The sequence below is a fragment of the Phycodurus eques genome, chromosome 10, assembly GCF_024500275.1.
Source record: "Phycodurus eques isolate BA_2022a chromosome 10, UOR_Pequ_1.1, whole genome shotgun sequence".
NCBI lineage: Eukaryota > Metazoa > Chordata > Actinopteri > Syngnathiformes > Syngnathidae > Phycodurus > Phycodurus eques.
In genome coordinates this window covers 11,789,284-11,801,970 of record NC_084534.1, presented here as the reverse complement: position 1 = coordinate 11,801,970, position 12,687 = coordinate 11,789,284, and the positions used below count along the sequence as shown (strand labels likewise).

The window sequence follows — 12,687 nt, the reverse complement described above, 5'->3', positions numbered from 1 at the left end:
CAAGAATATTATATGGACTGATGAGATGAAAGTTGAGCTTTTTGGAAGGTGTGTGTCTCATTACACCTGGCCTATATGTAGCACAGAATTTCAGAAAAAGAATAATCCTTCCATCCATTTTCTACCGCTTATCCGGGTCGGGTCGCGGGGGCAGTAGCTTTAGCAGGAACGCCCAGACTTCCCTCTCCCCAGCCACTTCATCCAGCTCTTCCGGGGGGATCCCGAGGCGTTCCCAGGCCAGCCGAAGGACGTAGTCTCTCCAGCGTGTCCTGGGTCGTCCCTGGGGTCTCCTCCCGGTGGGACGTGCCCGGAACACCTCACCAGGGAGGCGTACGGAAAAGAACATCATACCAACAAAAATGGTGGTGGCAGTGTGATGGTCTTGGGCTGATTTTCTCCTTCCGGAACTGGACAACTTGCTGTGATTGATGGAACCATGAATTCTGCTCTTTAACAGAAGATCCTGAAGGAGAATGTTCAGCCATCAGTTTGTGACCTCAAGCTGAAGCGCACTTGGGGTCTGCAGCAGGATAACGATCCAAAACACACCAGCAAGTCATCTTCTGAATGGCCAACCAAAATGAAGGTTTTAGAGTTGCCTTGTCAAAGTCCTGACTAAAATCTGATTGAAATGCAGTAGCATGACCTTAAAAAGGCAGTTCATGCTCGAAAACCCTCCCTTTTTTTTGCTGAATTAAAACAATTCCGCAAGGAAGAGTGGGCAAAAATATCTCCCCAGATATATGTAACCCAGTCATAAAATGCTTGATTTCAGTTGTTGCTGCTGAGGATACCCCAGCCATTTATTAGGTTTAGGGGCCATTACTTTTCATACAGGGCCAGGTAGCTTTTTAAGTTTTTTTATGCTTAATAAATGAAAGCACCATTTAAAAACAAAATTTTAAGTTCGCTTGAGTTTTAATGGTGATATTTGCATTTGTTTGATGATCTTAAACATTAAGTGGGGGAACTGTGCAAAAATATAAGAACTTGAGAAGGGGGCCAATACTTTTTCACCTCACTGTAGATGAAGCTTGGACTGCATAGAGAGAAATATGATGGAATAGATGCAGTGAAATTGCACAATGCTCCCTGCTACCTCCCATTTTTCTTTTCCCACTCACTCTTCCTCTCTGCACTTTGAACAATTATTGTTCTGTTCCTGTGCTTGCATAAACAACTTACTTGACATTCATGTTTTACATTGTTCTGCTCCCAATTAAACTTGCCCTCTCTGCTTTGTCTTTTCACTTTCTGTCTTGCATCTGCTTCACTGTACTACCTCCCAGCAAGCATACTTTACTGTACATCAAGTGGCCCACGGTCCACTTCCACCAATAGTATCCGTCCCTCACGATATGTTCCGCATGTGGTGGTGTGTAATCTGACACACAAGTCCTGGGCTAAGCAGGCTAATGAACAAACTCCAGCATTGTGCTATGGCCCCGGGGACACTGTGTAGCCTCTAATGTACAACAGCTCAGAGTAAAAGAGGAGAGAGATTCACTGACAGGGAGCCAGCTGGTAAAAAATGAAGGAGCGAACGTGCAGAGGCATGCATAGTTAATACATTTACTTGGATATGCTCCGTGTTTCAGGGTTTTCGTATCGATTCGGTGGTGCAGCACTGCTTTGACTTTTTTACATTGGGTATACATGGAATTACCCAGGTGAATAAAGTACTTTATCCTTCATTATGAATGCTGAGAGCAGCCCATTGATGCTATTGTGCCTCTGTTATTAAAAATATTATTCTGCTAATTTTTATTGCACCAAAGCCAGACATAAACCCAGCCCCCCACCCAATGTGGTGCTCATTTGCTATGGCTGCACTGTTGCTTTTCACAGACCAGACACTTCTGCTGTTCCAAAATATTTGACTTTTTTTCTGCAAAGAGATCAATGGCAAAATTATGGACCATAAAAGTTAATTACTTTGCAATGATGCCATGACATAACCCTAAAGCACATACCAAGCATCCAGATTGCACTGATTTCACACTTGCACTGCTCACTGTGGAACCTCAAAGACTGAATGCCTTTGAGGCCATTGAATTTGGAAGTTTCGGAAGAAATGTGATACTAAAATTGTACAAAAATGTCAGTGCCCCGTCATGCATGACTTCACACAAGACAGTGTACATCACAAGGGTATTTCTTTTATGTTTGACTATTAACAGTGGTTAACCATGGATTATATTTGATCTAAAAAGTTGGACTTTACTTTCATGGTGTGATGGTTACAATTTTGCATTATGGCTCAGCAACAGCATCTCTCAGTATTCACCCACACCTTTTTAAGGGAATAGAATTATGTTGTTAATTGACATTTAAAAAAAAAAAAGAAAAAAAAAGAAAAAGTAATGACCATATCTTTTACCACACATTTAGCACCGGTTATATCTTGGATTTAAGCAGGAATATTTTGTTATACTTTGAGTACAAATTCTACAGCCCAGGGTGAATTCAATTAACATAGTCCTTAACTCATTTTGTAGAAGACCCCACCTTTTTGCTTAATTTCTCAAGCTTGCATTCTCAGTATTGTCAAGATGTGCACTTGCCTTGCCAAATCATTGAATACACACTGCAGTTACTTTTGTAAGATATAATGAATAAATCAGACGTCACAAGACAGACGCGCATGCACAGTAGCGTCATCCAACTAATGAGCTGTTAGGAAATTATCTAAACAAGACCAACTCAAGTTCATTAGCTCATTAACCCATTTCATACTTGGAAAATGTGTGATTCAATAATTTTATTTGAAATATTACGTGAAAAAAGCTTTTAACAATGGTGCAAGTCAAGGTGGACAGTTGTTTAAACAGTGTATTTTTTTTTTTCTGATAATGTAATTGCTCATTTGACTTCACAGTTTTTCATAGTGTCGATTAATGTCTCCCGCTACAGGACTGCCCCCAGATTCTACCATCAACACAGATCTACATCCCAGTGGGGGTGACCAAGCCGATCACCTTAGCTGCCAAGAATCTGCCCCAGCCGCAATCAGGACAGAGGAACTACGAGTGTGTGTTCCACATCCAGGGCGAGACTCTAAGTGTCCCCGCCCTGCGCTTCAACAGCTCATCTATCCAATGCCAGAAGACAGCGGTGAGTCAGATGGTCCAACAAACAAATGTGGATGCTGCTGAGCGATAGTCGTCTCCGAAGAATTCAAGCGACTGAGTTGTACAGTTTACATTTGTTTTTGTTTACAGATAACACCATTTAGATTTGACGGATGACTTAGCCTAGCCAACATAGAATTTGTTGTTGTTTCGTTTTTGAATAATGAAAGTTAGACAAGAGAAAAATGATGTGTTTTGTGCCCCAGTCACTGATAAAGATGTCCATTTTTTTTTAAAGCGTGGCATTGTGACAAATACAGCACTTCAACTGATATTAAGTATGACAAAATCGACTTTGTGTAGTCACAAAATAGTTTTCCTTTTAGCCACTGAATACTAGTTGTGAACTAAAACATGATAAGACTGAGCACAAGGAGTAAATTAAGGTTTGGATAATGGACAGCTACATCTAATGACTACTCTGGACACTCATTGTTCTGGCCTGCACACGCAACATTATTTAACCACGGACACACCTTTAATAATGCTCCATTCAAGAGAGTGGGACACCTTCCCAGAACATTTGGTGGGTGTTCTCATAATTGTGCCTTCACAATGACAGGTTGCCATTCAGGCTTGAGATGTACTGTATATGTACAAAGAAAAAAAAATGTTCAACCTCCAACAATGGGGCTTTTACTGTAACAACCCAAAAACAATGCCGTATGATGGTGATGAATTAAAAATGATTTTTAATTCACTGTTAGGCATTTATAGAATCAATTTGAGATTTGACTACATTTACTTGTTAGACAGGGCAAAATACAGATCATTTAATCAATTGCTTTTTTTCATTCATCAATTTTCTACTGGTTATCCTGTCCTGGGTGACAGGTGAGCAGTAGTCTACAACCTCAGCAGTCAGAGAGCCTGTTATTTTTTTTTTTACTCCTGTTTCTAAGCCAGGGTTACATTGAGCAGAATAAAGAGGTAAGGGGCAGAGTGAGAGTTGAGGATGATCTCGCTCAACTTCCTATTGTTGACATAATGTTGAATCAACAGTCTCGGCTGATTGCAGAGAACGGTTGGTTACCTTCTATTTAGCCTCAGTTTCTTCAAGACACGATTCATCAACAATTTGACAGGATTTTTAACAAATAAGTTATTGAAAAATGGATTCTTGTGCCCATCCTTAATTGTTGAAGTAAAAGAAACACTAATCTTTGCACAAGTAGACAAAAGCTTATATTTTTGTTCAAATCCAGGTGACTGGTGTGAGGCCTCAAACTAGCATGACAGATAAGTGCTAGCTTGCGTTGTGGTCCACTGAGGCTGAAAATGTGAAGAACGAGTGTGCCTGTGAATCTAGTTTGGAGGGGATTCATCATGTTTACACGTTGACTCGATCCTTCACTCCTCTTTCCTCGCTCTGCCTCGAGAGCCTATCTTTCTTTCAACTTCCTTTTCTGTCAAATGTTCTCCTTCCTGCCTAACTTCCTTTGTGACGCTTTCTAGTGTCTCACACACAAGATGTTGTGTTGTACATGTTGTAGGTGAGTCGTCTGAATAGGAACAAAGGAGTGTTGACAGAATTGAGGTTTAGTTAATGGTAGATGTTGACGGCAGAGCTGATTAGTTACTGACAGGGTTGTCCACATCAAGATTTAATTTTCAATTAACTTTTGATGGTAGGTGTTAAGCAGCAGCAGCAAAACCTCACCCTGGCCCAGTTTCTCGATTGAATATCTACAAAGCCAGACATACTGCTCACAGTAATTAGCCTTGGGTTGTCAGCGTTTCCTCCTTGTTAGCAATTAGCCACTGCAGCTTGACTTCACAGCCAAATATCGATGAAGACGAGACTGTCTTGTATACTAGATGAAAAAGCAGACAGCTGTATATACTTGCCATACTTTACACACAAGTGTGTTTCATAAACGACTGTAATTAGCACTTGAAGAACTCTGGTTGTTTTCTGCTTTTACATTGTTCGGCTTAAGATCAATAACTTGTGTTTGACACACTGGTACGGCTTGTTATAGTTGGAATTCTATCGATTTGGACTATGCTGGTCTGTCATTTAAATTTCTTATTGATTTCCTGTTGTAACTCAACATTCACCAGATGAGTATTGCCAAGGGTGGTTGGTGTGATAGATTGAATTACAGCTGCACGACATTGGAAAAAAATGACATTGTGATTTATTTATTTAGATATATATTTTTTCAACTTACGATATATATTCTGATCAATTTTTTGAATTTTTATTGTAAAACATTTTTACAAATATGTACTGTATTACAAAAGAACACATTCACTCGCATTTACGCAGTGTCCCTGAAAGTACCTAGCACACTTATGCAGTTGCCCCGTGCCTGCCTACAGCAATTTCATTCTGAAGAGCGAGATGGGACACAGCAGGTTTACATTCTTTCCTGTGTCCTCATTCATAGTTATCATACAATGAGATAAGTATACAAAACTCTGGGCTGCTCTGTGTGTTTTTTGAAGCTTAATAATTTACCGTAACATAGGTCCCTCTGCTGGTCACTTTTAATATTAAAGTTGACTCACTGTATATTACAGTACACCAACATCACAGCAGACCCTGCGATGTGACTTGCACACACATCGTGATGAAGATGCTCAAACAAAATATGGAGCAGCCCTACATTGAATGCAGCTGTCTTATTAAACACATGAAAACTTTGTTGGTTGTTATTGTTTTAGGATGGTGTAGTTCTACTAAAAATTACTTTTTTGATGACAGAAAATAGATACGTTTTTTAAAAAGATATTTTACAATTGTTTTAATTAAACATTAAATGCTTTGTAACACAAAGAAAAAAAACAGAAGCCCTTGAAAGTTGAACTAATGCAGATATGCACGCTAAACCTTTTTTTTCACTATGCTAACTATGCTATGCTCACTCTATTCCCTTTTCATCAGTGTGAGGTTTGCAATCGAGATATTGAATGTTCTGAATTTTCTGAACTTATTTGTCAATGCTAGTCTCTTATTAGCAGAATATTGCTGTGAAGAGGAGGTGAGCAAGGATGTAGCCTAAGCTGATGGCACACTCTTCTCCTTCGGATCACAAACTAGATGAGACTGAATTAGCAGTGCCGCTTATAGTTGTAGCAAAGGAGTGCACTCCATTTTGTCTCTGTGACATCAAAACAATATTATATCTTAACAATCAATTAATTTAATAATTATGACACTTCCAAACTTTTTCACACTTATGGACATATGAATGCCTACCGTAAAGCGTAAACTGAAATGTATCCCTAAGACAGAAAGTGATTTATTTTGTTTAGTCCATTTTTTATTTATTAATCCCAGACAGTCATAGTAATTTTCTTAATGATTGAATTGCCATAGTATCCATTCATTCCATCCATCTATTTTCCGTACCACTCACTAGGGTCGCGACCGTGCTGGAGCCTATCCTAGCTGACTCTGGACGAGAGGCGTGGTACACCCTGATCTGGTCGCCAGCCAATCGCAGGGCACATATAGACAAACAATCATTCGCACTCACATACACACCTACGGGCAATTTAGAGTATTCAGTTAACCTACCATGCATGTTTTTGAGATGTTGGAGGAAACAGGAGTACTTGAAGGAAAGAAAAGAAGAAAAACACGAAGGCACATGGAGAACATGCAAACTCCACACAGGCGAGGCTGGATTTGAACCCGGGTCCACCGTGCTGCCTGCCATAGTCTTTCCCAGATAAATGCTTAAAAAAACATGCATGACTAATGTTTCAGTCACTTACTAAATTCAACTGTCTACTACAGTAGTTTTTAAGGTTGTGGTCACAAACGTCTTTGTCTCCCATTTTTAGTTTTCGGTTTAACTCAAACACAAGCCATTGTCCATTTTGTATTACACAGTTACTGGTGACTTTTTTTTGAAGAAATTTGACTTGCCTCACTAAGACTCAAGGTGAAGGTGATACGAGTTATTCATTTACCTTATGTGTGTCTGCCCTGCACCCTTTGCTATGCCCAAGGCTATGGATCCCAGGATGTCTTTAAATGTGGGTCTGGTTCCAGTATACCACTGCTGCAGGACTGGGCCGATGGGGCCTACCGATCAATAAACACAAGGATGCTAATCCACAGTTTAGCCTTGTGTTTGAGAAACACACACACGTGGTAGGAATAGTGGCTAAGAGGGAAAACTGAATTTTTGAAGAGTGTGTAAAATAGGAGATACAGAGAAAGGCTTAAGTGAAACACAAAATCAGTGGTGAAGAATTGTAGAAATGAATAAGGGGGAAAGAGGGAATAGTGGACACTATAAAAAGAAGATGGGCACAGAAAAGGCAGACTAGTGAAATTGGAGCATGGATGAATGGAGAAAAACGAGAGGAGGAGTGCTATTGAAAAGAACAGGAGGTGGAAGAATAGAATGTAAGGAAGAAAACTGTCTCAAAAGTATCTCCTGAGGCCAAAACTCAATCTCATCTCTTTCAAACACAATCCAAAAGAATACATCTAAAATGTACAGGATGAGCACAGTCAGATCATGTTTAAAGTCTACTTTCTTATTCTTTACCTCATTTCCACTGTCTGTAATAACCCAATACCCCCATAGAATATCCCCTAACAGCACACTGCCAATAACTGCATAAATGTATGTGACACATGCAATATATGATAGTGTAACATAAGCTGCATACTGATCCGGTTGGGTATCAGCGATCTATAACTGCTTATATGGGAAAATATCAATACGCCCGATATGGGTGTTTCTTTACTGTACATACAGTACATCTGATCCCGAATGTGATGAGCAAGGTGATCATAAGACATAAGAATGACAATGCCCTCTTGAAAAAGGTTTGCCAAAGCAATTCAGCCAAACACATTTTCATGTTTTTTATAAAAAAAAACACAAAGGCACCTTTTTTTATAAAAAGGTGCCTTTGTGAAGGTTCTGTAATGCAGTCATTACAGAAAAGATGATAATTTTTTAAAAATAAAAGCCAAGCAAACCTTGAGCACCACGAACAAATACAGAACCATATATCAGCACTTATGGTAGCTGTTAGCTCCACTCAGCAACAACTAAAATAACAAGCTGCTGTCTAAATCCACTTCGAGTCTCTTTTTTTTTTTTTTTTGACCCAGCCCAGGAAGGTTTCTCCTGTGTGGGCCAATCGAAGTTCAAGGCCCAGGGGGCACAGCCAATGAGAGTGCTGTGGGTTGGTCTATTCTGCTCAAGAGTGGCAGGCAGGTTAAAGGAGCAGATAAACACAGGTTCACACAATGCCTGCTCAGAGGTAGCTAGATCACAATTTGGGGTGAGAAAAGCTGATGGACCTCAGCTGGGTGTTGTATGAAGGTCAAAGGTGAGGGAAGAGAGTTGGATGAGTTCAAGACTTTCCCATGTCTCTTCCCATCAGCCTCTTTTCTCTCCAGTTTTTAGCTGCCCTTACCTCTTTATTCTTCATTGAGGTTTCTCCCAGGAGGGCTGGAATGAGTGGACGGATAACATCTGTGTGGGCCCTACACCATTACCTCCCATCTGATAAACCATTGGGCCACTCCATCACCCTTTTTCTTTTACGCATTCACCAGTAAGGGGAGAATGAGAATGAGGGGACAACAGATGTGGGAATGAGAAGAAAATCTAGTTTAGGATAGGATGTGTGTCTGTGTATTATTCTACTGTGTGTATATGTGGAGAGCAGCATTTAGTTAAAGGAAAGATGGGAAGTATCAGGAGTCCTGATGGCATTCAATTAAGGGAGATAAAATGATGATGAATTGCTGTGGGACAGTGGAGACTGCCATTACTATCTGTATACACTCTTGTTCTACTATTGTGCATGTACCTACAGAAAAAGAGAGGGGGAGCAGAAATGAAGTTTCGAGGAGCAGTGGGCGTCGTAAAAGTCAATAGGAAGCACGCAAGGTGATTATTAGCCATGTATGCTTCCTCTGCATCATTGGTTTAGTAAAGGGGCAGGTACTCCTGGCACAATTTTTGGAAGAAAAATAATATATTGTCATATACAGGTAGTAGTTGAAATAATTTTAAAATAATCTGTATTTTGAGTGCCAAGACCGCTTCAACTGCCTCACTCCAATTATTTGTGTATATAAATTGATAATACAGAAAACTACAGTAGCCCTTTGAGGTAAAAACCGGTGGATCCTTGAAGCATTATAGGTCCACAGATTAGAGGGAGGAAATACTAATGCCACTGCAGCGTTCCAAGAACTGTACTAAACCTGTGCAAGGTGCTACAAAGGGGGAGGCTATGTTGGTAGCCTCTACCAACTCTGTATAGAAATTCTTGCCATAACAAACTGATCAGAACTGTCTTCTTCGGTGGGAGCAGGACTGTATCAACTCCCCGTGTGTGTGTGTGTGTGTGTGTGTGTGTGTGTGTGTGTGCATGCGTGTGTATTTGCGTGTGCACATACACTATGTTGCCAAAGGTATTCGCTCACCCATCCAAATAATCGGAATCAGGTGTTCCAATCACTTCCATGGCCACATGTGTATAAACTCAAGCACCTTGGCATGCACTGTTCTTACAAACATTTGTAAAAACACCCAGGCCTGATACTGCCACACCTGTTCTCAATCAAGAAATCCCTTTAATAGGACATGCCTGACAATGTGAAGTAGACCAAAAGATCCTCAAAAGATAGACATGCTGAGATCTAAAGTAATTCAGGTACAAATGAGAAAGAAAGTAATTGAGATCTATCAGTGTGGAAAAGGTTATGAAGCCATTTCTAAAGCTTTGGGACTCCAGTGAACCACAGTGAGAGCCATTATCCAAAAATGGCAAAAATATAGAAATGTAAGAGACACATTGCAAGTTATCTCAAATGCTTGATTACAGTTGTTGCTGCTCAGGGTGGCATAACCAGTTATTAGGTTTAGGGAGCAATCACTTTTTCCACACAGGGCCATGTAGGTTTGGATTTTTCTTTCTCCCTTAATATTAAAAACATATAAAACTGCATTTACTTGTTCTCTTTGACTAATATTTAAATTTGTTTGATGATGGGAAACATTTAAGTGTGACAAACATGCAAAAAAAATAAGATATCAGCAATTTCAGTATAGCTGGACATGATGATCTTAACCTGGAAGTCTTGCAGGACTTCACACAAATGTCCAAATACCCCTGTGTTCTCTACTGAGCATACTTTTTACTTTTTTACTGGGGCTATTATGAACTGTCCAAACAAGTCAGCGAGAAAAAAAGATAAATGTGTGGTGATTTTAAACACATCTACCTTTTGTGACAAAAATCTAAATTCTGTTCAGTAATTTTTGTGTTTTAAACAAAGCTACAAATTTCAGGAGCTGCAAGAATCTATTTGTTTTTTGAACATGTTTTTTGCTGAGCTGCTGTGACATTTTTTTTCTAATCTTATCTATAGCTTTGTACAAGTACAGAGAATTTGTCCATTGTATTCTTTCAATATCGGTATCGAGGTACTTTATACTGGAAAAGTATTTAAGTCAATTTTGGTATTGAGACAACACTAGTGGATGCTGTTGAGCATGGTACAGTTTGGCCTAGCCTCACATAGCCTAATGAGAGACGTAGTGTCTCTCTCAGGACTCCTGATACTTCCCATCTTTCCTTTAACTAAATGCTGCTCTCCACAGCTGCCACAGCAGTCATCTAATATGTGCATTGACTAAAGGCTTTTTCTCAAGCAGTGTAATACAGTGTCCTTTCGTTTTATCCATCATCTTCCTCCTTCCCTTCTGTTCACCGCTTGAATGCCTCTCCCTCCTTTTATGACAGGTGAGGAGCAGCTCCCTCATTTTCCCTTGATAAATAAAGATTAATTGCTGTTTGGCTCTAAGCATATGTCAACTTCTCCACCCATTTACTCTCTCGTCATCTATTTCTAGTAATATGTGACCTTTAGCTGACATTGCTTTACTCTTTCGAAGCAGTGTCCCATGTCAGGTTTGATGGCCAATTATACGAGCAAGAAGTTCACACCTTGAGGTTGTCTGAGGCATTTGCATTCCCTTAAGTTCCATTGTAATATTCTTTAGATGACTGGGAATCTTATTGGAAAGTGTCAGTATAATCTTACTTTATTCACTTTGCTTCAGTATGTTGGCCTGCAATCCCGGGATGGGAGGATTGCTCTCTGAATGTTCTGAACTCCTGTTTCCATGCCAGTATTTTTTTCTGCAGACAAAAGCTGCCTGGTGGAACTGTGCCATTATGGAGTTCTTTGTGGTTGTAGGACTTGGCTGATCTTCTTGAGGCCACAAATTAGCTGACAAAGAATCATCACCAGTGCTTTTGCTGGTTGAAGATAAGTAGTGCACTCCGTTTTGATTTAATTCAATACATGATTAATCAACAATCACTTCCACACAAAATTGACAATCAATCAATCAACTAATCAGTTATGTCCATCCCCAGCAGTAACCTCTGTTGTCAATTACAAGCATTTGCATTTGAACTTGTGGAGAAATAAAAACAGAGCAGCAACTTGTTGATGATGATAAGAATGCCAAACGGTGGTTAGGGAAAAAAAATACAGTGAAGATGTTGAAAGATTGTTTCTGCAAATAATTAGACAAGTCCGGTAATCCTACACAAGCTCAATGCATATGACTGCAGTACATTTTCCCCTTAAGCGAGCATTTCTGTCCCCCCATGCTCTCTCTTTATGCCATGAATTGTGTGTGTGTGGTCTTCTCCTCTGTGTGTGGAAAAGATAAGCTCGGTAACTGGGTCCGGCTATGCTCCAATCCTGTTACCATTAGCGATTAGCACGGGCTAACAGGCCTCCATTATGAGCTAGTGCTGAATCAACAGAGCCTGATCCCACAAATATGGTATATACTTACGCACACACACACACACACACACGCAGACACAGACACTGAGCTATAGGACGGATTACCACTTTATCCTTGTTTGGGAGGCCACATCAGTCTGGTGTATGTGTATGCAACAGGAAGGTGCCGTACACTGATAAAAACACATGGTCCAGTGGTCAGTGTAGAGTGGTCATTTACAAGAGGTCACACTTTTTCCCCTCGTCACCTTGAAGAGCGAGTGATCCCAACCAACTCTATCTCGTGTATGAATTTTGCCCTAGGGTGGTTTGGTATTTTTAGCAGTCCAGCTTGCACACACACCTTCAACATGATTAATTATCAGGCTGTGACCCTCACAGACGGTGCTCGATGTACCCAGTGTTTCTTTTTAACTGTCTCCTCTTGCCATCCATCTATGCTTTCCTCTTCATCACCACTGATGTAGGCCATTTTGTAGCTGTAGTTTGCATTTCCACTCTCTTTCCTTCCACCCCTGTCTATCTGTGCCGTATGGGGCATTGCTTACGTTTTCCCTGACATCCAGTCACAGATTCTATTCTGTTTTTTTCCCTTAATAATAGCATTTTCTTCTAGTTTTGTTTCCGTCTGGTGAGAGTCGTGCTCTCTTTTTCTTTGTCTTGCCTCTTTGCTCATGTAAATCCCAACCTTTCTTGAAATAACCTGCATATTTATATTTCCATATTGTAATTGGTTATGCAGTGAGTAAAACATCCACTATGCGTATTCCCTGAACCATGTGTTGAACAAAAATACTG

General features: G+C 40.1%; 1 protein-coding gene across 3 annotated transcripts in view; it reads left to right on the top strand.

The window, feature by feature from the left end:
• Positions 1 to 12,687, top strand: part of LOC133408410 (plexin-A1-like) — a 209,212-nt gene that overhangs the window by 143,392 nt on the left and 53,133 nt on the right. For all 3 annotated transcript variants that reach the window (XM_061687296.1, XM_061687294.1, XM_061687295.1), the window contains one exon: positions 2,914 to 3,114. In XM_061687296.1, coding sequence (XP_061543280.1) covers positions 2,914 to 3,114 — 201 coding nt within the window. The remainder of the gene's footprint in view (positions 1 to 2,913; positions 3,115 to 12,687) is intronic.